This window comes from Macadamia integrifolia, chromosome 4 (assembly GCF_013358625.1).
Source record: "Macadamia integrifolia cultivar HAES 741 chromosome 4, SCU_Mint_v3, whole genome shotgun sequence".
Taxonomy (NCBI): Eukaryota; Viridiplantae; Streptophyta; class Magnoliopsida; order Proteales; family Proteaceae; genus Macadamia; species Macadamia integrifolia.
The window spans coordinates 1,439,883-1,463,965 of NC_056560.1; the positions used below are offsets into that span (position 1 = coordinate 1,439,883).

General features: G+C 41.0%; 3 protein-coding genes across 3 annotated transcripts in view; 2 read left to right on the forward strand and 1 right to left on the reverse strand.

Annotated features, from left to right (window-relative positions):
* The first annotated feature begins 503 nt into the window (after positions 1-503).
* Positions 504-8,117, forward strand: LOC122077042 (potassium transporter 4-like). The gene is made up of 9 exons (XM_042642790.1): positions 504-1,145; positions 2,117-2,357; positions 2,442-2,687; positions 4,579-4,629; positions 4,744-5,004; positions 5,125-5,177; positions 5,522-5,636; positions 5,766-6,020; positions 6,554-8,117. Exons 1-9 carry the CDS (start codon positions 1,056-1,058, stop codon positions 7,642-7,644), a joined length of 2,403 nt encoding a protein of 800 aa, XP_042498724.1. The 5' UTR covers positions 504-1,055; the 3' UTR covers positions 7,645-8,117.
* Positions 8,118-12,532: 4,415 nt separating this feature from the next.
* LOC122077122 (U-box domain-containing protein 44-like) lies at positions 12,533-16,669 on the forward strand. The gene is made up of 3 exons (XM_042642929.1): positions 12,533-14,442; positions 14,519-14,816; positions 14,924-16,669. The coding sequence occupies exons 1-3, from the start codon at positions 13,219-13,221 to the stop codon at positions 16,519-16,521; spliced, it is 3,120 nt and encodes a 1,039-aa protein (XP_042498863.1). The 5' UTR covers positions 12,533-13,218; the 3' UTR covers positions 16,522-16,669.
* A 58-nt stretch (positions 16,670-16,727) lies between these two features.
* The window catches only part of LOC122077123 (sucrose nonfermenting 4-like protein), a 28,224-nt gene continuing 20,868 nt past the window's right edge, over positions 16,728-24,083 (reverse strand). Inside the window, exons 8-14 of the mRNA XM_042642930.1 lie at positions 20,371-20,508; positions 19,898-20,039; positions 19,599-19,772; positions 19,240-19,303; positions 18,956-19,025; positions 17,387-17,498; positions 16,728-16,910 (exon numbers count right to left, since the gene is read on the reverse strand). Of these exons, the coding sequence (XP_042498864.1) occupies positions 16,819-16,910; positions 17,387-17,498; positions 18,956-19,025; positions 19,240-19,303; positions 19,599-19,772; positions 19,898-20,039; positions 20,371-20,508 (792 nt within the window). The 3' untranslated portion in view covers positions 16,728-16,818. The remainder of the gene's footprint in view (positions 16,911-17,386; positions 17,499-18,955; positions 19,026-19,239; positions 19,304-19,598; positions 19,773-19,897; positions 20,040-20,370; positions 20,509-24,083) is intronic.

Here is a 24,083-nt window from a genome sequence, read left to right on the forward strand (position 1 = left end):
AATGGTAGGAGCACCTTGTGACTTTTGAGCTACCAAAGCTGGGGCTGGGCCACTTGGAGGAGGAGCGGAATAATCCTGCAACTATTGTTTGGGTGCCCCTCCTCTGTCCATGTAATCATGATTAGCTTTTTCTTCTCATTGCTTACGTGGCAATGAACAGATTGTGATGGATCTGGTTTTTCTGTAGCGTTCTTTTCCAGTTTAATGGAGAATCGTTGTTTTGATAATTGCTTACCGAAGCTGGGCCCGTGAGCACTGAGCAGGTTTCATGACGATCGGGCCCGTCCAATTATATAATTCGACGGTCGCTGGATTCCTTATTATAAGACTCACGCATTAAAAAAAAAACGTGTTCATCCCGTGTGGGATTTAGGATTGGAAGGACAAATTTACAATTAAGACCCTAATATGGAAGGAAGCATCGAATTGGAGAAAGAGGAGAGAGAAAGGAATCCCGCATTTCAAATGAGAAATAAGTGGTGGCTGGCCTGGAGCATTTGGCTCCATGCGAGAGATGAGTAAGACTCTCAGAGGAGAGAGGTGTTGGGGTTTGATGAGTCAGATCGGGGAATTCGGGAAGGATGGAAGGATAGGATGATCTGACTAGGAGCGTATTGGATGAGATGATAATAATTAGGGACGTCGTGTTTAAGTGGTAGACTCTAAGTCCAAAGCCGAATCCAACCTTCCCACTAAGCGTCAGTGATATTCCAGTCCTGTTCAGCTCGAGGAGGTTCCAGAATGGAGATTTTTCGCTTCCCGCATGCCTCGCAAGGAGAGGCGAAATGAGGAATCCAAATCCCAAAGGGCAACTCGTGTGCGCCGGCCTGCCACTCTGCCAGCCAAGGAACTGATAATTTAGTCCTCTCAAGAAGGCGGCTGGAGAAGAAGAAGAAGGAGCAATTTTTAAGAAGAGGCTGATTGATTGATGCATATCGTCGGCCCTCCCTTCCTTCCCGAACCAGAAGAAAGCAGAAAGAAAGAGAGGAGAGAGAGAGATCGATACATATAGTAGTAGTTCATAATAGCAAATAGCATTTTCATTATAATTATATATGGACTTGAGGACTCGGGAATCACCGATTAGTACAGGCCAAGCCATGGATTCCGAAGCTGGAACTTCGACTCCTCGAACTCCTTCTCAGGTTTGGATTTTGCTTCTTCGACGCTTAATCTTTCTCCTCCTTTATTATTATTATTTATTTTTACCACACAGATGTTCTGATATGGTTTGTGACTCTTCCCCCTTAATCGCCTGGATCGTTCTTCTTATTGATTCTATCTGTTCTTTGTTCCCGCTGAGAGTTTGTTTGCTTCCTTTTTTTTATTTGTTACCCCTCTCTCTCTCTCTCTCTCTCTCTCTCTCTCTTCCATATAAGTTTCAAACTTAATTTATTCATTTCCAGTTTTCTGCTACATCGATTCTTCCAGTTGTTAATTTAGGATGATCCTAAGTAAGTTTTAAGATTGATACGAAGAGCGGAAGAGGATAGCCCTTTTTGCTTTTCTTTTTTGGTTAGGGGGGGCGGGGGTTAAGTTGTAGAAGAATATAAAACAATAAAGACAACCAAATAAGAATGAAGTCAGTTGAGTCCACCATCGCTTGAAGACCAAGAGAAATGAATTTTCACTGTAATGATTTGAATCATCTAAATCCGTATAACTAATTAATTCAATTCCGAATCCTGATAACGCTTTCCAGCGGAAGTTCATCTTGATGGAACTTTCTCATCGACGCAGTTAGGTAGTGAAACCTCAAATGTGAAAATTTGTCAACTTTTACTGCTCTGCTGTTTGACTCACTCCAAGTTGGGCCTTTTCCAGCTTTGCCCAAGCATTTTGACTTTGCTAGAATTAATAATATCGGGTTTAATCAGTTTTTCTTCATCCCTTTGTTGTGCTTGTTTCTTCCTTCTATTTAAATTACTCATTTGAAATTTTAATCATACTAGGCATTTACCCTTCATTACTAATACTACTCTTGTTATTATCATGTTGTTGGCACATTTAAGTGTCCTGTATGAACACCTTCTCTTGTTGAAAACTGTAAGGGAACAGGGGACTATCTTATTTTATCTTGAACTAAAAATAGATTCTTCTCTTGGTGGTCATACAGTTCTCGTGGAGGTACATCTCCAGGAATTTGATATTGGCATATCAAAGCTTTGGTGTGGTCTACGGCGACTTGAGCACTTCACCTCTCTATGTTTACAAAAGCACCTTTGTTGGAAAGTTGCAAAACCACCAGAATGAAGATGCAATATTTGGTGCATTTTCATTGATTTTCTGGACCCTTACTTTGATCCCCTTGATCAAGTATGTCTTCATACTTTTAAGTGCCGATGACAATGGGGAAGGTGTGTTATGACTGGATGCCCTCAAATGTGTCTTGTTGTTTTGACTAAAGCCGCTATTCGATCTAACAATGTTTCTATAATCAGGTGGAACATTTGCTCTTTACTCGCTTCTTTGCAGGCATGCAAAGTTTAATTTACTTCCAAATCAGCAAGCTGCTGATGAGGAGCTTTCTGCATACCAATATGGGCCCTCGTCACAGGCTGTAGCCTCGTCCCCATTGAAGCGATTTCTTGAGAAGCATAAAAGGCTCAGGACAGGTCTACTTCTGGTGGTATTATTCGGAGCATGCATGGTTATAGGTGATGGTGTTCTTACCCCGGCAATATCAGGTAATGATTTATTTCTTTTCTGACATGTTCTGAAATGCATTAGCTTCTCATGCGGTTTTATCATGATCTCTCTCTCTCTCTCTCTTCTTCTTCTTCTTCTCTCTTTCTTTCTTTCTTTCTTCTTCTTCTTCTTCTTTTTTTTTAGGACTTGCTGAATGGAAAAATAGAGCTTGTATTGCCTTTCCTTGGCAATGTCACTTGATAATTTGACATTGTCCATCAATTGATTGATCTAGAGCTTAGTCAATGAATAACTTCGATTCCATGAATACAATCTTTTTCAATAAAATCATCACGTAGTAAATCAACAAAGCCCAAAGTGATTATGATCTCCATCAGACATGCTTAATGCTTTAGCTAGTACACGGAAGTGTACATAGACCAGTAGTTGAAAACACAAACATATATAGTCCCTTTCACATGGATCTTGTTGGTGAGTTTTCCTTTAGCATGTTGATCAAACATTTATGACTTATGATTGTCCCTTGGTCTTAGTTTTGGCCTATCAAAAGCTATTTAGTAATTGAATGATTCGGATCAACATTCAGTGGCACCAATTACAGGAATATCTTTGGCTGGAGTTACAGGGCTGGCAGGCAGGTCTTTAGGTAAACCCTAATTAAGCACTTCTAAACATATTGAAACCTTTTGATTGTAAAAAAACACACCCAAAATGGTAGTTTGGTTTCATACCCTAGGTTGTTAGTGTACGCCATACCTCGCTGTATATTTTCTCAACTTTAGCCTATTTTACACATAATTTAGTATTAGAACATATAAAATTCAATAGAAACAACTAAAATATGTATTAAGAATGAAGAAAGACTATTTAATATTTACCCAATGCTAAGTATTACAAGTGTACAAGTGTAGAAGTGTTTTAAGTAGGCAAATACGAGTGTACAACTAAGGTTAAAATGCGCCTGCGAAATTGTTCCTTCAGCTCTATGTTAGTACCACATAGAGTTCCAGGAAGGCTCAAAACCTTGCTCAAATGCAGCAAATCATCGTTGTAGACGCATTGTAGTAGTCCCCAATACTTTGTTCCATGAAGAAATGTAGGTGACTTGGCCAAAAATACCAAATCTATGATTTTTTGGAGCTTTTCCCCTCTAACAGGAGAAACCACTCGAAACTGAATCAAAACCAAGTCGAAACTGAAATTTCAATCGAAATAGTGCTTTTATATATACTGTTTTATAGTGAAAGCATTGAAACTTAAATTTCGGCCAAAATGCGAAATCCCGATTGAAACCTTGCAGTCCCAGTAAGTCCCACCCAGTTTTGTTTCTAACTCCATTGGAATCGAAATATTTTCCAAATCATGGTAGTTTTGACCGAGATTTCGAATTATGGTCTCGGGCCATGATTACTTGTCAATAATTTTATGATGATGGGATCAGGACTATTGTAGTATAGGCCATAAGATAACTTGATCAAATGTCAAAACATGTTTAATGGAGTGACAGAATTTCTGAAGAATAATACATAGATCAGATGGTCAAAAGTTGTCTGTTCAAGCTGATTTAGTTGGGGCCTTCACCACCCCCCCCCCCAAAAAAAAAAAAAAAAGATGGAAAAATATATGGGACCAGATCCTTTTTACGCAGTGCCTTTTAGGACTATCATTTTTCTGTTCAGTACATATGCTGTTGCATATTTTCGACCATCGTGTGCCATGAGGGAAAATCATTTATTGGATCTTCAGGTGGCTAGGGCATTATTTTGACCTTGATGCTCTATTTTCTTAGTTTCCAGTCAACGCAGCTTATTTCAGTGACTTCTATTTTAATCCACACTACTGCTATCTTTACAGAGAGAGTTCAATAGTATAACAAAATTTGTTGTCCTTTTTAGACACTGAACCTTGGTTGTGTTTTACAACTTGCAGTTCTATCATCAGTGTCCGGGCTGCAAGCTACCGAAAATAAACTGACTGATGGTGAGTAATTTTGCCCAGCTCTTTACTCATTTGGTTCAACCATCACTTATTTACAAATTTAACTCAGTACACCTAATATTGTCTTCTAATGGTTAATGATGTTAATCCATTCAGGTGAGATGACATTGATTGCCTGTATCATATTGGTGGGCTTGTTTGCTCTGCAGCATTGTGGCACACACAAAGTTGCTTTTCTGTTTGCACCAATTGTCATTATCTGGTTAATATCAATTTTTTCCATTGGATTATACAACACAATACATTGGAACCCAAGGATTTTGTCTGCAATTTCTCCATATTACATCATTAAGTTCTTTAGAGAGACAGGAAAAGATGGATGGATTTCTCTTGGAGGTATTCTCCTTTCAATCACAGGTATGTTTGATCTGGAATCCAAGTAGAGCTACATCAGAGTTGAGTGAAGAACTGAATTCATTCTTGCTTCTTGTAAGACTCATAAAAAATGTAGCTGAACTTTTCAATGGGCCTCACCAGGTACTGAAGCTATGTTCGCCGATCTGGGTCACTTCACTGCCTTGTCAATCAGGGTAGGTCTAACTTTGGCCTCTGTTTGATTATTTAAGGAAACATGTTGTACGCTTGTTAGATTATAGGAGCATATCTGCAGTACATTTGTTTCATTTGGTTGGCCACAGAAACTATCCTAATGCAATAAGATGCACTGATGTCAGGTGATCTGAAAACCTTTGGTAATCAAGGTAGTAGGAAAGAAAGTTTTATTTATGACAAGTGCTTATGATTACCCAACCGACTCAATTCTTGAGTGCAAATCTCCAATATGGTTCATCTGTGCTTTGTTTACTGTGTCCCCTATGTTTTTATACGTTTATTGTTTCTGAGTGAAACCTTATTATCACCTCTGCTTTTGCAGATTGCTTTTGCCCTTGTTGTGTATCCCTCGTTGATAGTGCAATACATGGGGCAAGCTGCTTTTCTTTCTAAAAATATCTCTTCAATTCCTCACAGTTTCTACAACTCGATACCAAGTCAGTTTCTTCTCAGTGAAATTGGGTCTGCTGCCTTTTGTTATCAGTTGAATCTGCACAAATTACAAGCATCACGTTCTTGATGCAATGTTGATCTGAATCTTCTGTTAATCCTTGCTCTTTCTGCAGGTAGTATATTTTGGCCCGTCTTTGTAATCGCTACACTTGCAGCCATTGTTGGGAGTCAGGCTGTCATAACAGCTACTTTCTCCATTATCAAACAATGCCATGCCCTTGGTTGCTTTCCACGAGTCAAGGTCGTCCACACCTCTAAACATATATATGGGCAGATCTACATTCCGGAGATAAATTGGATCCTCATGGTCCTTTGTCTTGCGATAACTATCGGATTCCAAGATACAACTTTGATTGGAAATGCTTATGGTAAGTCCATTCTAGATGAAGCAGCACCTTATTACTGTTCTGGGTGCATGCACCTGGAAAGAGAATGTGAGTTCATTCTCCTGGCATCTCTACTCTACAACTGGTTTTTGGGTAACTAATTACCGAGGACACCTAGGTCAATAATTTTACTGGTCTGATCCATCATCCATGTGCTTTTAAGACATTTGAGGACTACTTGTCATTTGAGTCAATTATAGCCCAAAAAAATTTCTGTGGGAACCATCAATTTGTAGGTAGGTTATTTCTCGTGAATGTCTATCAATCAGAAGGACTGCTTCTGATTCTTGTTTCAAGTATCCTCAACCTCATTTGAGTCGGTTGTAAGGAAAACAAATTCGTGTGAGAACTATCAAATTGTGGATTCCCAGCAGTAGGATGTCCACCATTTGTATGATGTAGGAGCAGGGGGATAAGATTCCATCTTCACTCTTCAAATTTTCTCAACCTCTTTTATGTTGTTTTTATTAGTATATTTCCTCACTGGAGATTCTCGATTGTCTTTTGTTGTCCAGGCATTGCTTGCATGACTGTGATGTTTGTCACAACTTGTCTTATGGCACTTGTCATAATCTTCGTGTGGCGGAGAAATGTTCTGCTGGCTGCTGCATTCCTCCTTTTCTTTGGATGTATCGAGGGGGCTTACCTCTCATCATCATTCATCAAAGTACCCCAGGGAGGATGGGTTCCTCTTGCACTCTCAACCATCTTTATGGTTGTCATGTTTGTTTGGCACTATGGGACTCGCAAAAAGTACAACTTTGATCTTCACAATAAGGTTTCTCTGAAATGGTTACTAGGCCTGGGCCCTAGCCTCGGAATTGTCCGTGTGCCAGGCATCGGGCTTATCTACTCAGAATTGGCAACTGGGGTTCCTGCAATTTTCTCCCATTTTGTCACTAACCTTCCTGCATTTCACCAGGTCTTGGTGTTTGTCTGTGTGAAATCAGTCCCAGTCCCTTACGTCTCGCCAGAGGAATGCTACCTCATTGGTAGGATTTGTCCAAGACCCTACAGGATGTACCGGTGCATTGTGAGGTACGGGTACAAGGACATCCCGCGGGATGATGGAGACTTTGAGAACCATCTCATCCAGAGCATTGCAGAATTCATCCAGATGGAGGCTATAGAACCACAATTATCTAGCTCTGAGACTTCATCATTGGATGGGAGGATGGCTGTCATAAGCACAAGATCTCTCCAGTCAACCTCGAGCTTGGTTATCTCTGAGGAAGAAATGGACTGTGGTTTGAGCACCACCATTCAAAGCAGCAAATCAGAAACCCTCCAAAGCTTGAGATCTGCATATGAGGATGAGAATCCACATGTCACGAGGCGTCAAGTGAGGTTCCAGTTGCCATCAAGCCCAAGTATGGATCCTTCGGTGAGGGAAGAGTTGTTGGATTTGATCCAGGCAAAGGAAGCAGGTGTTGCATATATAATGGGGCACTCCTATGTGAAGGCCCGTAGGTCATCATCATTCCTGAAAAAGCTGGTGATCGACATAGGGTATTCATTCCTCCGGAAAAACTGCAGGGGCCCTGCTGTGGCTCTGAACATTCCTCACATTAGCCTTATTGAAGTTGGCATGATTTACTATGTGTAGCCATTGAAGGATACAATGGATCGCAGGTGAGACAGTAATCAGTGAGAGCCCCATTTGCTTTTGTGAACTAAAGGAGGTCTGGGTTTCAGTTGGCAAGAAAGGGTGTGAAGATAACTCTAGATTCAGGTCTTTGATAAAAGGTACATCTTTCCTCGAATCTCTCCTCAACATTATGTATATATATTTTCACATAGCCCAGTACAACCAATAAGGGTAGTTCAATTCAATGGAATTCATCTTACTAGGTATAACTATATTACTCTGATAGAAGTGATGCTTAAAGCTGGGAAAATGGAGAGGGATGGCATAAAATTTTTGAGTAAGCTTAATGATTTTGAGGACATAATTCATCATTTTTGGTGGATTTCTTTTTCCATCTCTGGAATATACTCAGACCCTTTGTTAATTCCTATGCTGTGCATGCAAGTTGTCAAAGGATGCAGTTTACATAATGGATCCCTAACATTAATGTTCATTGTGTAAATGTTTATCATTACGGCATGACAGGTAATATTCTAGATGCACGTGTTAGATGGTTGTAAAAAAAAGTATAGGCTTGTAGCCGTAGATTTTTTTTTTTTTTTTTGGTTGAAATAGGTTGCAGGATCTAAAAATAATGTTTTTTCAAAATGATTGTTGCTTGATTTCCTGCTGTTGGGTCAATTTAAAGACTTCTGTGTGGTTGTAAACCAGATTTCGAAGTTTATAAAGATTTGTTGATTAAAAAAACAAACAAGCAAAAACCAAGAGCGTATTGTAAGGTCTTCCCACTTCGTGGAGATTTTATTTTATTTTATTTTTTTCACTAAATTGAAATAGAGCAATTTTATTACTGTGCTGAGAGCCTGAGACCCACTATTATATGGACATTAGTGCTGACATATGGGCCTGTTTCACTAAATTATTCTTCCGTGCTTCAATTGTGACCAATATTGATGTATACTACACAGGCAAATGTGTCGACAGAGAGATTGGAGTTGTTTTAATTATCATTGACTGAAACAGTCCCAGTGTGGTAGGTATTAAACCATTAATTTGTTTAGTAGGAACAATGATATTAGAAGAAACACTCACGGTGAAAATGAGATGAAATAGATAAATTTCATATAGGTCTTAAAAATTAAAAGGGTTTTTTTTTCCTCTTTGAAAAGCAAATGAATGTCTCAAAAATAGAGCAGAGGAGTCGAAAGTCATACTAAGAATGTGTGAAAGCGTCAAGAAAATAAGGTCATCCTTCGCTAAAGGAATGCAAGTAAAAGCAAGTTAAGTTTTAAATTGCTCCACACACTACCAACTATGCTAGGCAGTTGTTCTAACGACAATTTTTTCTTAAGCCTTTTTTTTTATTTTTTTGTAGAGAAAATTTTTCTTTAGACACGGCGAAGGAATCACAGTAGGTTGGATGCTAGGAAAGTGAAGCTTAATTCAAATCTCCGATAAAAAGGGGAGGAGTAATGGTCCTATGTTTCTTGGGTGTTTTGTTCTCTAAAAGTTTTATTCCAAAAGGGGGAAAAAAGTGGGAGAATGTTTCTTGGCTATGGGTAGCCTCCGCTAGCACCCCTTCTCTCTATCTCTCCTTTTCTTTTCATGAAATGGACTCTTTGTTCTTCTATTGATTGAATTGATAGGGGGCATCCATTGGCTCTTGGCTACCCGTTTAGCCTCTACCACCAGGTAGGAAACCCCCTCCCTAATTTTTTCATGAGGATTATATTGAAGAATATCGAATTAATTTGGAGAAAAGTAAAATCTATACATAAAATAATTGTAATAATACATTGATAATAGGGGGAAAAGTTAATTGAGCCACTGGGCGGGCACCTTTGTATCCATCACATGAAATGACATTATTGTCTTCCAAAATATATGATACCATTTTGTCTTGTTAGTAAAGAGTCGGATTTTCTCACAGATCATATTCATGTGGAAGAATCCATTAGATACACTCAAGAGAAGGAATTGCCCAGTTTCTATGGTCAGTGCAACTGCATAACACTCGTTTTTAAAGATCTAAGCAGAAGAAGAGAAACCCAGGAACTTGGTTGCTTCTTCTTCTTACTTGGGTAGCTCTTCTAATAACCCAATGAGTCATATCCCAAGTTTCAAATTGAATTCAGAGCTCTTCAATTTAACTACAAGGATGGAGATGTTAGGGTTTCACTCAGTTTTTGTGGTGTGTAGGGATTCTGGACGAACAATCGGATAGTAGAAGAGGTGCAACCACACACGACGTACATGGGATCGAGATCCACAGCAGCCAGCGAATCTGGCGGATGCTAGCGGAGAATGCCAATGTGGGCTTCACAACTCATTATGTGAGAGGACATATATTAGAATTTGCATTACTTTCCCAAAAAGAAGGAAAAGTGTTTACTCTAGGGAATGTGGCTACTATGTGTGCACGGCGGCCAATTGGAGCAAGAGAGAGTATTAACTAAGGTGTCATTTTGCATTTTGTGGTGGTGGGACAGTCATGTCATCCTGCGTGCCTGAGCGTAAGGGCCACACTCCCCCTACAGAAACCAAGTTTTTTTTTTTTTTTTGACCGGTTTGGGATTAGGCTAAGCCACTAAGGTAAGAGGACTCAGAATTGGGTTGGGGATTAAAAAATGCGGCCCAACCTAATCCTGTGTCACCATACTTTCACCAATCCAATTGCAATGATGGATTGTGGTGAAGGAATTCATGGTGGATGTGGGAAAAAACTCACTCGTTTCAATCCAAATTACTAGTTTAACGTATAAGGAAGTTTCAAACATAAACAAGACATCATTTGAGTGTTTCGTGAAATCAGTATCATATATTTTGTGTTAGCATTTACGGAAGAAAAAAAGAGTAGCGAACTAAACAAAACAACAGAGTTCATGTGGGTTTCCATGGTAGCTTGCAAGGTGAGGAGCTCCTTTGAACTAGCATGGACTGAAAAATAAATAAATAAATAAATTGAAACCTCTACACATTAAGGATATTACCTCATGTCGTAAGAATCTTAGAAAAGCCAAAGAGAGGAGCGAAATTCGAATCCACGTTTAATTTTGATAAACTACATGAGAGGTCTCGCCTGGGTCGATGCATAATGAAAACATTGAACAGAAATCACAAGACCTTCTCCTCTTCCTCTATTGGCTGCTCGTTCTCCAATCAAGAGCACAGCGACGAAGCCATTATCGGGCTCCGCAAAACAGTGCACCAGTCCAGTGTAGATAAAGACTATTACATGTCAAGTGTTGGTGCACTTTCTACTTTTTCGTTGAATGCATGGGGGAGTTGCGTAAGCAATTTAGAAGACCTGTGTCTGTTGTGTCTGTTGTGTCTGTTCCTATTCCAAACAATCAAGAGCAACACAATCAAATGATTTTTATATCTTTTTCTTCTTGTATGCATTACTTTTACAGTTTTATCACGGTTTTTAACTGGAAAAACGAAGGAGCCTAAGGAGTAATAACTCATGAATTGAATCAGTAGAGCTTGGCGGTCCATGCCTGCAGCCTGCTAGCTCCATTGTGAGGAATTACGTTATCTGAATTTCAATTCAATTTTGAGAAGAATTCATATATAGAATGAACAAAACGTACCCACCTACGCCGGATGAGTCAGCAGAAGAGAGCAAAGACGAAGAATTTATATATATATATATATATATAAAAAAAAAACAGATACTAGTACTACACCAATTAAAGAGACAAAAGTCTCAAGGTCCTTGCTTTTGCTCCCGGGAGAGTACAGAATTAACACGGAAGATTTGACTTTGACCTACAGAAACAAACAGAGAGAGAGGGAGGACAGTGCACCCACAAGAACGCTGCAAGTTAGGAGTTGGGAGAGTAGCTGGATTCACATAGTCAAAAGTCGGCAGGATGACAGATTCAACGTTCCACTCATCTGCATATGGTACGTTAGAATCATGATTCATGAGGTGCTTTGAATTCGGCGAGTTCTCAACCTACGGAGATTGCAAAGCCAATGGATGTGACTATACGATCAGACGCAGCAACACACTTTTGGTCTTGGCCTGGGTCCCCCGATCCCCTCCACGCCCAATGCCTAGCCAGACTCATATTTTGATTCCTAAAATCTGAGTGAGTTATTCCTTAGTTCAAAAATTAGAATCCAAATCTAATAATATATATATATATACTTGGTCTTCTACCCAAAAAAACAAAGAGATATACTTGGTCATTATCCTAGTTGGCAATATGGGACATAATTAGAAATAAATTATTCCTACAAGTTGCGACTTCTTGGTGAGTGAGATACGGAAGTTCGATCATATACAACAATTGTCTCTCTTTTGACCTTCTATTTCAGATATGACATTAAGCTCTATATTTAACTGTTAGCTTTCAGACTAGCACCATTCCTTGCTTCGCAATAAGGCTAAAGCAATGTATCTAGGAGGAACTTTAAAGAAGGACTTTCAATCTTTAAATTAAATCGAATTCGTCTTCTTTTCAATCTCAAATAGTGCACGGACCGTACTCTAGCTTCGGGTCTCTGATGCTCAGTGGTAGAACGGTCGGCTGTGAACAACTCACTCGTCTGTCTATGCGTAGATTCGAATCCTGCTTGAGATATGTATGTAATACAGATTATTATAAATATATATTTTTTTTCTCTATGCTATATAAGAGATTAAATGAGTCTTTGGAGGAAAGTCATTTACCGGAAAAAAAAAAAAGATACGAGAAATTCTTTTTCTAAAGACAAAATACCAACCACAATAACCCATTGCTCAACACTTTCTCTTCCCCTTCCTGCTTGCCTGTCTGCCTCTGCTGCTCCCGCGGCCAAGGTCCTTGGCGGGCCATGCCCTGAGTGCGACCACTTGAAACACGGAGAAGACTTTTACTTGCTTTATTTTCTATAACCATACGGACTACAACTTCATTTGTCTTTTCCTCACAAAGTCACAATTCCCTCGTTCCTGTTTTTGCTTCTTAATTGCTGCACTTCGTTCCCTTTGAAATTTTCCTTCTCCTCGATTCTCGATTGATCCAACTCTTCTGTGTTGTTCGCTCTCCCTTCAAACACAACATCACTCCAATCCATTTCTTTTTCTTCTTCAAATCCTTCCCCAATATTAGAAAGTGAAGATGTTTAATTACCTTCTTTTAAGATTGTAGTGTATGAATATCCAGGTTCTGAAGCTAACTTTTCTTGTTTGTCAGAAAGAATCAAGTGAAAGATACGAGCTTGAGAGCCGGGCCTCTGTCCATGAAGGAGTGCTACAGGCTACAGCGCATCTGTTGTCATCTCGCATGGACTTCGAGTTGCATATTGTTTGATTGGTATTTAGTTATTTGCAGGTGTGGCCTCCCACCTCCCCCTTTCTCTGCGTTTTCTTCTTCTTTTTCCTTCTCTTTTTCCTTTTCTTTTTCCCCGGACAACGTGGGAGATGGAAGATCATAAAATTAAGGGGGGAAATCTATCTATAGAATGGGATTAGAGTTGGACAAATTGACAGACTCCCACTTAAATCAATCCAGCTAAATTAGTCAGATACTCTTGATATTTGATTCACCCAAGTCCCCCTCTTCTTCTTTGAAGACTCTTCCCAGTTTCCCACAATCCAAAATGGACTTGGGTGTGGCACTACTGCAGGAACTCTGCAACAAAGTTGCCAACCGAGTGAGAGAGCTTATCACGGAAACGAAAGACGTGATGGTCGAAGAGGCGAGCTTCCAAAAATTCTCTAGGTACATCTCCGAGTTAAACGTCTTCCTTCAAGCCTTGCAGGCCAGGGGAATTATAGAGGCCAGAACCAACTCAGAATCCACGAGAGCAGCGCTGGAGACACTGGATTCTCTACTCAAAAAAGCCTGTACCATCATCAGAAGTTACAAAACCGGGAGCCGACTCCGTCTATTCCTCAAAGCACAGACTCTGCTCAAGCAGATGCAGGATTTGGCCCAAGAGATCGCCGACACCATCTCCTTGTTGGAGCTGGCCAATCAAAATGTTGCGCTGAACCTGAATTCCAAGACCGACCAGATCATCAACAATCTCAGGTCCATGGAGCTCCGTTCAACAGCCGCCACTGAAGCCATCGTCTCCGAAATCGAGAAATCAACAACTCAGAATGGCAGGAGCCAGGCCCACGCCACCCAACTCCTTGAGAAGATCGCTGACGCCACGGGGGTGACAGCGAACGCTTCCCTAGTTCGGAACGAGCTGGCACTGCTGAAACAGGAGAAGGAAGAAATGGAAGCTCAGAAGAAGCAAGCCGAGGCACTACAGCTTTCTCAACTCATTCAGTTACTGTACAGTACAGAAATCATTGGGAACCGGAGCCTTCAAGAAGTCGAAAGTGCAGCCAGCACGTTCCAACAATACCAGATGGAATCCTTCACATGCCCCCTGTCCTTGGAGCTCATGACAGACCCAGTAGCCATCCTATGCGGCCACAGCTTCGAAAGGAAGGCCATCTTGGAACACTTCAGAAGAGCAGGAGCAGGGGAAAGTACCATCTGTCCCACCTGCAAGGAGGAGCTACCTTCGCAGGAGCTTACACCGAACCTTTCCCTCCGGAACTCAATAGAGGAATGGAAGCAGAGAGAAATGGACTCCAAGTACGAATATGCAGTATCTGGTATCACCTCTGATGATGATAGCAGACTGAACAATGCCTTAAACGACATGCAAGTCCTGATGGAGATGCCTCGCTACAGGAATAGATCTGCCGAGGAAGGAATCATTCCGAAGATGGTGCAAGTTCTAAAAGACCGTAGTAGGCCGATAAACACAAAGGCAGCCCTAAAATGCCTCTACCACCTCTCCGATTGTTCCGAAGACAACAAGGTAAAAGAAAGAAATTTAAAAAATCTGAGATGACGGAACGTGATTCCATTAATTTAGGTCCAATTACAAATTGCAGGACGTCATGGTTGACGCGGGAGCAATCCGCTACATAGTGAAGCAGTTTTACCGAGGTGAAGCAGAACCAGAAGCTGTGGCAATCTTACACAAGTTGTCATTGAAAGAAGCACATGCTGAGCAAATAGGGAAGACAAAAGACTGCATTCCTTTCTTGGTATCTCTGCTCCAAAAGGAGAATCCGGATGTCTCGCAGAAAGCCCAAGATTTGTTGCAGATCCTTTCCCAAAACATATATTTTGTCATCAAGATGGCCGAAGCTGGGTATTTTCCACCATTTGTTGTTCGTTTCAACCAAGGTAGGCGGTACGAATAATATACCTATTATTATCTCTGTTGTTGATCAATGTTTACCAAAGCCCCATTGTCTCTCATGATCTCTTGGTTTGGTTGCTTTCTCTCACAGGATCTTCAGAGGCCAGAGCTGCGATGGCTGCAGCCCTAATAAAGATGAAACTCGACGACAACACCACAAAGCATTTCGAAGATGGGCAATTCACACACAAGCTAATCGAGATGTTCTCCTCTAGCTCCCCGGCCTGCAAATCTGCATGCTTGCAGTGTATCAAGAAACTCCTGGCTTACCCCAAGATGGCCAAACATTTCCTCACCCACACATACACGATACCGCACTTGCTTGGTGTCATCACATTCGTCGGGTCCGAATCACACTGGAAACAGGAAGCCACCGAGATCCTCACATCACTGGTTGAAGCCAGCAATCTCTCCGATTTCCATACCTGCCCGGGCCTGCAAGAACTGCAATCCCCCCACAACATCAGCCTCTTTTGGCAGTTAACTTCCGCTTCGGATCCCGGACGTACCCAGGTACAGTTCTTACACCTGCTGGTTGCCCTGTGCCATAAATCTAAAACGGCTCAAGATCTTATACGATCCAATGACAATGCAATTGCCGGACTCTTTTCCTGCCTCACCTGCGACCATCATGAGGTAAGACATGAAGTACTGAAGCTCATATACTGCGTTTCCAAAGACCATCCCGATGGGGTTCCACTTCCGCCATCCCTTACAAGAAAGGAGTACGCCATAAACACCCTAGTTGCCATGCTCACCAGTTCACCGGACATCGAAGAGAGATCTAATGCCGCTAGAATCATTGGCCTGCTCCCTGCCGATGATGATGTGGTCGATGAGACACTGGGCAAATCCGAAGCATTGAAGGCAATTCATGAAGTGATCAGCTCCACAGACGACGACCATAACAGTAGCAGGTGGCTCAATCTACCCGTCGAGCCAAAACCACGCGAGTCACTAGACTCCCTTCTGGAGAACGCTCTGGCAGCGCTTCTTCGCTACACGCAGCCCACCAAGCCCGAGCTTCAGAGGCAAGTAAGCAAGCTTGAACTGTATCCATCGCTTGTGCGTGTCCTCTCGAGGGGCAGCTCGCTTGCCAAGCAACGGACTGCCATAGCACTTGCCCATCTATCCCAGTCAACCACCGTGCTTCTCACTGAAGCTCCCGTCACGGCCACGGGGGCTAACAACTTCATCTCTCTGCTTCGACTGACTAGGGTCATCCCCAACATGTCCTTGTGCTGTCCAGCCTCAGTACAGAGCTTGTGCCCCGTCCATGGGTCCGCCTGCTCATCGAGACACACATTTTGTCTCGTTAAGGCCGATGCTGTTGGACCGCTAGTGCAAGCACTGAGCGATACTGACTCCGGTGTGGCAGACGCTGCTCTAATGGCACTCAATACGCTGCTTACAGATAACAACACAGTGTCACATGCTGCCACAGCTATAGCGGACAACCATGGTCTGGAGGCCATCTTGGAGGTGCTGGAGAAGGGGTCCCCGTCCGCACAAGACCGAGCCCTCGACCTATTCCAGAGTATCTTAAAGCACACTCAGACCACAAATCCACAGCTGCAGCGTTCCGAGACAATCCTGATTCGCCTCCTCTCAGACAACGCACTCAAGAAGAAAGCAGCTTTGGTGCTCAGACAGATGAACATCATTCCAGAGCAATCGTCTTATTTCTAAATGGGTTTCCCAATTTTCATTGTAAAGAAAGACACAAACATGGTACAGGACTATTGAGGCCGACCATGAAATTCGAATTCTATGAAAAATCCACCCATCAATAATTTATCCTACAAGAGCATTAGACAAGCGCATTTCCTTTTATCTACACCTATTATCATCTTAACACATTTGCCGATTAGCGCACATAAAAAGACCAACAGGGGTTGATTGCTGTGATAAAAAATTTTATTTCCTTGAATAAATTAAGCAGAAGAAAACTTCAATATCCGGGGAGGGAAATTTACAGAGGAGCTTTTAACCCAACAAAAAATTAAATACATCACTCAATGAAATAATGCCTTCCACACGTTTGCTACCAGCTTCAATGACAATGAGCCGTCGCACCACTGGAAGAAAAACAAAAGATAAATATTCAACGAATGTTCTCGGGCTACTTCACCAGAGAGGAATATCACCAATACCGAAGGTTTCCGGAGAGCATCGACAAAACCAAAAGGGTTTCCCTTATGAAATAATATGTGCCCACCTGTGCTCGTATATGTAGACTAAATTTTATTTTCAATCACAAATTTCCAGATCCGTAACTAGCTGGGCTGTGCCCAGTAAAAGAATGTCTTTTGGTTTCTGAACCTCCTTTCTGGATGGAGAGGGTTTGTTCAAGTGTACAAACCAAGTTTCTGCATTATCAAGTAATATCAACAGATCGCTTCCAAAGGGCGAAAACAGGGGGAAGGGGGTATAAGATCCATGCAAAGGAGCACAGGTGAGTTACTCAGTTGTTCCTATGTGAAACCCTTCTGCAGTGATGACATTCCTCACCTGCAAATTCATTATATGCAACAAAACAACATCTTAGGCGTACCTGGATCAGACAAGCGCTCCATAATGTCAAGCAGTGAATCATAGCGTAAACATGTTTGGCATCGTCTATAAGCATTGAGAGGACCACATGCCTTGTACACCAATTGTAGTGCCTAAAATCAAATTCCAGAAAAGATGTCCCAGGTGAATACCCATTTTAAAAGATAATGAGCCTATGCTACAGGGTATTAGGAAACCAAATGTTGCTTTTGATTAAGTGCCACAATTCAAAACAGTATTGCAGTCACCAGCTCAATATATAACGTAGCATGTTAAACCCCCCCCCCCCAACCTCCTAATAACCAAAAACAAGAAGTGAATTATTATCATTCACCAAGGTAGGTGGCATTACCATGTGCCAGGAAATGGACATGGGAGGATCCATGTTATAGAGAATCTTCTACCATCTACCAGGTAAATTTTCAATATGAGCATATGATGTAGGTCAGATCATGGTTCAAAACTTAGGAAAAATTACAAAATGCCATTAATCTGATATGTAAAACAGAGGTCAGTGGCATGTTTGTAATTTTGTACAACTCCGGACACTTTTAATCCATATGACATGCTCATTTTATGTTTAAGACTAATGAGGTGGGTTAAGAGCCTTTATAATGTGGACCCATCCAAACGTCGACCAATTGTTTGCCAAGTGGCAAGTTTACCAACCCTTGTGAATATTTTCACCTCCCCAACCCCACCCCAAAAAAACAAAAAGAAAGAAAAGGGACATTCATTTCTCTTTTATCTAAGAGGCCAATAAATTGTGATAATTCCTTTTTCCATCTACGCAAGTACTAATGGTATGTAAGCAAACATTGGACATTCAAAAGTGCACTGCAAGATAGATCCAGTTCAGGCACAGTAGAAACCACTGAAAGTTGTATACAATGCCAAACAAAGTATCAGCAATGATGCAGGCAAATCAGTTTCAGTGTCTCACCACCTTACATACGTATTTTATAGATATACATTGTTAGAATTATTTATTAATTCAGAGTTATTAAGCCTATTGGTTTCCTCATAAAATCCCCTGCAAATGCCCTCTACACTGTCTGTTCCACCATTACCAAGCGTTTTGCTCCAGAAACTTCTACACTCAACCCCTCACAAATTTGCAGTTGTACAAATTTTCCACATGCAAACGAATGGCGGTCCAAGGTGCACTGAGGTGCAAGGTGAGACCACATCTTGCACCTTCTTTTGCTCCAAGGCACAGGCATCATCATTCAGGCAAACACGTGCTCTCAGGCACATTCGTCTTGCACCTAGCTTTGCTCTCTTTCATGCCCAGCCCAAACCCAGCCTTGGGCTGGGAATTCCCAACTGTAACCCAGCCTGATTTAACAAGTTATGAACTAGCACCTTTGACCAAGATAGGTTAAGCAGTCAATGACAAACTTAATTCATCTCAGATTAAAACCTGTCCCATCAAGAATGAATTTTCGTACCTCCAAAATCCTAATTGAGTAATAAGAGTCAAAAAAATTGCAAAAGAATACAGAAAAAAAAAGTACTAGGCACCGAGTATCACTCAAGGACTGTCAAAACAATGAGCTAGAGGGTGTACTTGATGAATGCTGGTTTGATCAAGCCGGATGTGTGCATATGCACTGCCTTTTGCCAATGAGGTAATATCACTGCAAAATAAAAATAGAACAAAAAGAATGATCAGAAATGCATCTCAGCCATGCTAAATCTCAACTCCAGACACAAAGAATTGTCCAACGACTCAAGTTGGCTACAAGCATCCTAGTCTGCCATTCTACACTAAGTCCATGCTAAATAAAAACTGCAACATGGGAAAAAGATTAAAGATTAAATGTCCAAAGTAGTAAAGATTTCATATATTACCTTCGGGAGAATTGATCCAGAAGGCAGCCATTAGCATCAACAATAGGTATGGAACTTATGTCAGCTGTAAATTGAAAGGAATAGAGTGAAGTCCTCATATAGTGATTCAACTACATTTAAAAAAAAAAAAAAAAAAAAAACCACCACCAATTCTAGTAACGAAAATTGCAGATAATTTGAAGAAATGCCCCAAAATACAATTTGTTACCAGTATTGAGAGTATAAAAATTATGAACACTCACAGTTACTGCAGAACAAACATCAAAATCCATTCTCTAGCTTTATGCATGGTTTAAAAAACAAATTAACAGATTTAGTTCCTATATAAGCTCAGAAAGATGTGAATAGTTAATACATACCTTCTATTAACAAATCAAGGACAGAACTTAGAGGGGCATTAGGCTGCAATGTTGTTAGTTGGTATGCATTTACTATTCCAATATCTGGTGCCCATGTTCCCAAACGAAGCCTACCAACAGGATTTTGTAGAAGAGGCAGCATTCCAGGAGAGTGTCTAAAATGCCTGCAAATATCTGGAAGTTCCACAGAGAATGTAGGAGAAAAAAATCATCGAGGAGTAGATATTGACATTTCTGAACCCCCCAAAAAAAAAGTGGTAAGATAAAAGGAGAACGAATAATGAAGAGCTATAGCGCACATTTTAGTATTCCAGGAAGGCAGGCAAGATGTAGTAACTGTTGACACAACCCGTGTTGCGATGAATGAATTATGGGAACAGTTGATATCTTATTCTGCAGGATCTTCAGAGCCACGTCTTTCAGAGACTCTTGCGGACTAACCTGGAGATATCACGAGACAACATAAACTGATAAAGACAGAAAAAGAGATGACACAGTGGAGGGTTGGGGGCTCTAAAAGCAATTGTTCTACAGAAAAGAAATATAAAATCGTTGAAGCATGTAAACAAAACAAAAAAATTAACTGAGATCTTTTTTTCTTTTGTTGAGGGAAGCTCCAAAGATGAATGAAATTTTTTTGAAATAACAGATCCGCATGAATATAATCAAAGAGAAGCAAGGCAACAACACAAACATATGCAAAATATGCAATTAAATGCAGATTTTCCAGCAGAAGAAGACAGAAATTCCATTTATGGAAAAGAACCCTTACTTGGATAAGAGGCCTCCTAAATGATGGCTGTATCGTCCCATCAGATTTTCTGTGAAGCTGGAGCTTTCCTTCTTTCCAAGACAAAATGGGATGCATTTCAAGCTCTTCATTAGCAAGCATCGGGACATTGTTATGTAGCTGCACAAACAATAAGGCCAGCCAAAGTTCTATCATGAAAGCTAACCAGAAAGAATCTTGTCATAGAAACATGAACAATTCAGAAACTGGGGGAAAATCATTTCCAGAAACCTCGAGTGCTCAACATGATAAAGCCAATGTAAAATAGAAGTCGAGCAAAAGAAACCGACACATGAAAATGAATCTGGGACAGTTGTATCACAAATAATAATGATAGTAACTAGTTTTAACATTTCATCTGTTTCTAAATTGGCAACGTTACAAGCTTCCCCCTGAAGGCTCAAATTAGGGGGAGAGCAGTAACTGCAAAGGTTCTGAACTAAAATTGGGAAAACGGTTATCAATCCAGGTCAAGATGAGACCTCTAAGAATTGATGGCTTGTTTAGGAATAAGCACCAGTAAGCACCCCCTGATGGAGTAGCCTTAGAGAGAAGAGGGAAAATCGTACAAAAGAAGGAAGAGGTCACACACCACGCACAAATTCACTAATCTAAGAATTAAATTCACTCTAAAAATTAAACATTAAGTTATGTAAGTATGTAAAGGGAAAATAAAAGACTACTCCTACTTAAACTTTAATATTGAAATAAATTCCTACTTAGACTCCAAACATAAACCTACTTCTCTACCTCCTACGTATCCTACTCAAAGACAAATAAAAGACATAATGTAAAACTAACTACTACTAGCCATTGTTGGACCAAAAACCTGGGCTGGACCGGTTCTTTTTGGCCTTTGGCTTCCACAGTCGATCCTGCTGGTCCAATCAGGTAAGTACAACTGTATCTACATCAGCTCTCCCCTTCTGAAAAGAACTCAACTCCGTCGAGTTTGGATGAGGTCCAAAAATGCCATCAGAGCCGATGCGCTTGATGAGAAAAGTACCAACTGTCTTCTTGAGCTTGAGAAGGGGAAGATCCTTTGCTGGAAGGAACTTCATCTCGAGACCACCATGCTGAAAAGTGTATGTATTCTCATATCCACAGTGCTTGGCTTTCTTGCCGAACAACCATGGGCGACCTAGTAGAATGTGACAAACTTTTAGAGGGAGAACATCACATTGAACCTGATCAATCAGTCCACCAATGGAATATGTGAGCAAACAACTTTCATGAATTTTCAAATTATTGTTGTTCACCCATCCAACCTTGTAAGGGTTCGGATGAGGCTCAGTTTTCAGTCCCAACTTGCGAACAGCATCTTCAACAACAACATTGATACAACTGTCGGGATCGATCATCATATTACACAAACTGTCATTGCATCGCACCCTGGTTTGAAAGATACTATTATGGTGCCAATCGTCCTCCTCAGGAATCTTCTGTGTAGTCAAAAGAGGACGGATCACATAGAACGATCAAGGCTCACCATCACTATCATCATCATTAATCCCATTAGGATCATGATCACATTTAGCCTCCAGATTTACTGTTCCTGTTTTCGGTTGCTCTTCTGGTGCATAGGGTATAAAATTGTCCTTGTCAATGTAGGCTCACAACCGGTTAGGACATTGATTAGCTCTATGCCCGTACCCCTTGCATGAGAAACATTGAATAGCCTCCTTTGAAAATGCTAAGTTCCTGTCATAACCACGCTTAGGTGAGGAGTATGGCTGATTAGGTCGTGAAGATGACATGTCTGAATCACGACGAGGTGGAGAATACGATCGACTAGGTCGTGAAGATGCCATAGATGAAGCACTAGCCTGTGATCTACTGATTGACTTTTTCTGTTGAGATGATTGTGGCTGAATAGAATTAGAACCCCTAGAGAAAGCATCTGTAAATGGCCGCCGATTGTATGGACGTTTCAAACTCTCCTCAACCTGATATGCTACCTGGACAGCGTCTTCCATTGTAGGCAGTCCACTAGAGGCAAGGGCAGCACTAAGTTGAGGGTGTAAACCATTACGGAATTGTGCCACCAATACTTCTTCATCCCACTCAAAATCTGAACAAGTAGCCAAATAATAGAACCTAGCAACATATTCTTCCACAGTCAAATTCTCTTGTTTTAACTGTGCAAACCTGAGATGCATGTGTTGCTTGTAATCAGAAGGCAAGAATCTCCGGTTCATGACTTCATGCATTTCAGCCCAAGTAGTGACTAAACCAACACCTCGGGTTCGGTTCTGTTGCTATTGCTTAATCCACAAGATTCGGGCCATGCCTTTCTGTTTGGCATCTGCAAATAGGATCTTTCGAGCCTCAGTCAACCCGTACCATCTGAAGAATGTCTCTAGGCTATGAATCTAGTCAATGTACAATTTTGGATTATTATCTCCATAAAAATCAAGGACATCCAATCTTGCTGCTCTTTCTGCTCTATCATCATATCTATCAATTCCATATGATGGTGAAGGTGGCGACGGTGGTGTATGATGTGGTGATGGATCCTGTGGAACAGTGTTGGAAGAATCTCCAGATTGAATGGGACTCTTTCCGTTATCTGTTACCTCCAAACGAGCAATAGAAGCTTGCATAGATTCCATCATTGTCATAATAGCTTCAAATTTTGCATCAGTTTCTCCCTTATAGGAGTTCAGTTGTTGAACAACTTCACTATTGGCTACCATGGTGGAAATGGGTAAGATTACACTTGAATATGATGGTAAAATAGTAAATAGATAGAAACTTAAAGGAGAATGGCAGAATGGTAATTATCTCACTTTTCTTCTTCTTTTTTTTTTGTGTGTGTGTGTGTGTGTGCAGGGATGCAAAACTGTAATTATTGGAAGTGACAAAATAGGGCAAAAAAGGGACAATGGAGGAAGGAAGGGGTATTCCAAGAAATAGAAGATATAAGAAGGAAAAAAAAAGAACCAAAGGGAAATCGTGGTTTGAGGGTTGGAATACCGACCACAATTCTCTTTCTCCTTCTTGGAGACGGAACCAGCAGCGGGAGTCGGATCCGATCAGGAGCGAGGCTCGCGATGGCTTTGCAGGTATGTGCTCCTTTCTCTCTCTTCCTGACTTCTATTCTTCTGTTTCTTCTTTCTTCTTCTTTTTTCTGATTTCTGTTTCTTTTTTCTGTTCTTTCTTCTTCTTCTCTTTCTTCTTTCTTCTTCCTTCTTATTCTTTTTTCTGATTTCTGTTTCTCTTTTCTGTTCTTCTCCTTCTTCTTCTATTCTGCTCCTTCCGTCTTCTCTTCTTTCTTTTTTTTCTTTTTCTTCTTCTTCCCCTGATTCTGCTTCTCTTTCTTTTCTTTTTTTCTTCTGATTCTGCTTGCTCTCGCTGCTACCCCTCTTCGTCTGACTTCCTTCTTTTTTTTTGGTTTGGCTCGCCTTCCTGCTGCTGCTTCTTCTCCTGCGCTGTTTTTTTTTTTTTTCACTACTGGAACCCTGCAGAGAGCTCGATTGAGAAGAGGTTGCCGGATTCTCTGTCGACTCTCTCTTCTTCTCTTGCTGCTATCTATTTTTTTTCCTTTTTGATTTCTTAGTCCCTGTAAGAACAGAGAACAGAGAACGGGAATGGAGAAGAGAGATGGAGGGGTGTTCTCAGTAGGGCCGAACACAGGGAATGGGGGAGAGAAGAGGGGGTTGCAGGGAGTGGGAATGGGGGAGAATAGGGAGTTT

Bases quoted from the DNA above. Each gene is read 5' to 3' on its own strand.
- LOC122077122 (XM_042642929.1), top strand. From the start codon at position 13,219: ATGGACTTGGGTGTGGCACTACTGCAGGAACTCTGCAACAAAGTTGCC. The intron at 14,443-14,518 runs GTAAAAGAAAGA...TACAAATTGCAG, and splicing joins ATTGTTCCGAAGACAACAAG to GACGTCATGGTTGACGCGGG. The intron at 14,817-14,923 runs GTAGGCGGTACG...TTTCTCTCACAG, and splicing joins TGTTGTTCGTTTCAACCAAG to GATCTTCAGAGGCCAGAGCT.
- LOC122077042 (XM_042642790.1), top strand. From the start codon at position 1,056: ATGGACTTGAGGACTCGGGAATCACCGATTAGTACAGGCCAAGCCATG. The intron at 2,688-4,578 runs GTAATGATTTAT...TACAACTTGCAG, and splicing joins TCTTACCCCGGCAATATCAG to TTCTATCATCAGTGTCCGGG. The intron at 5,178-5,521 runs GTAGGTCTAACT...CTGCTTTTGCAG, and splicing joins TCACTGCCTTGTCAATCAGG to ATTGCTTTTGCCCTTGTTGT.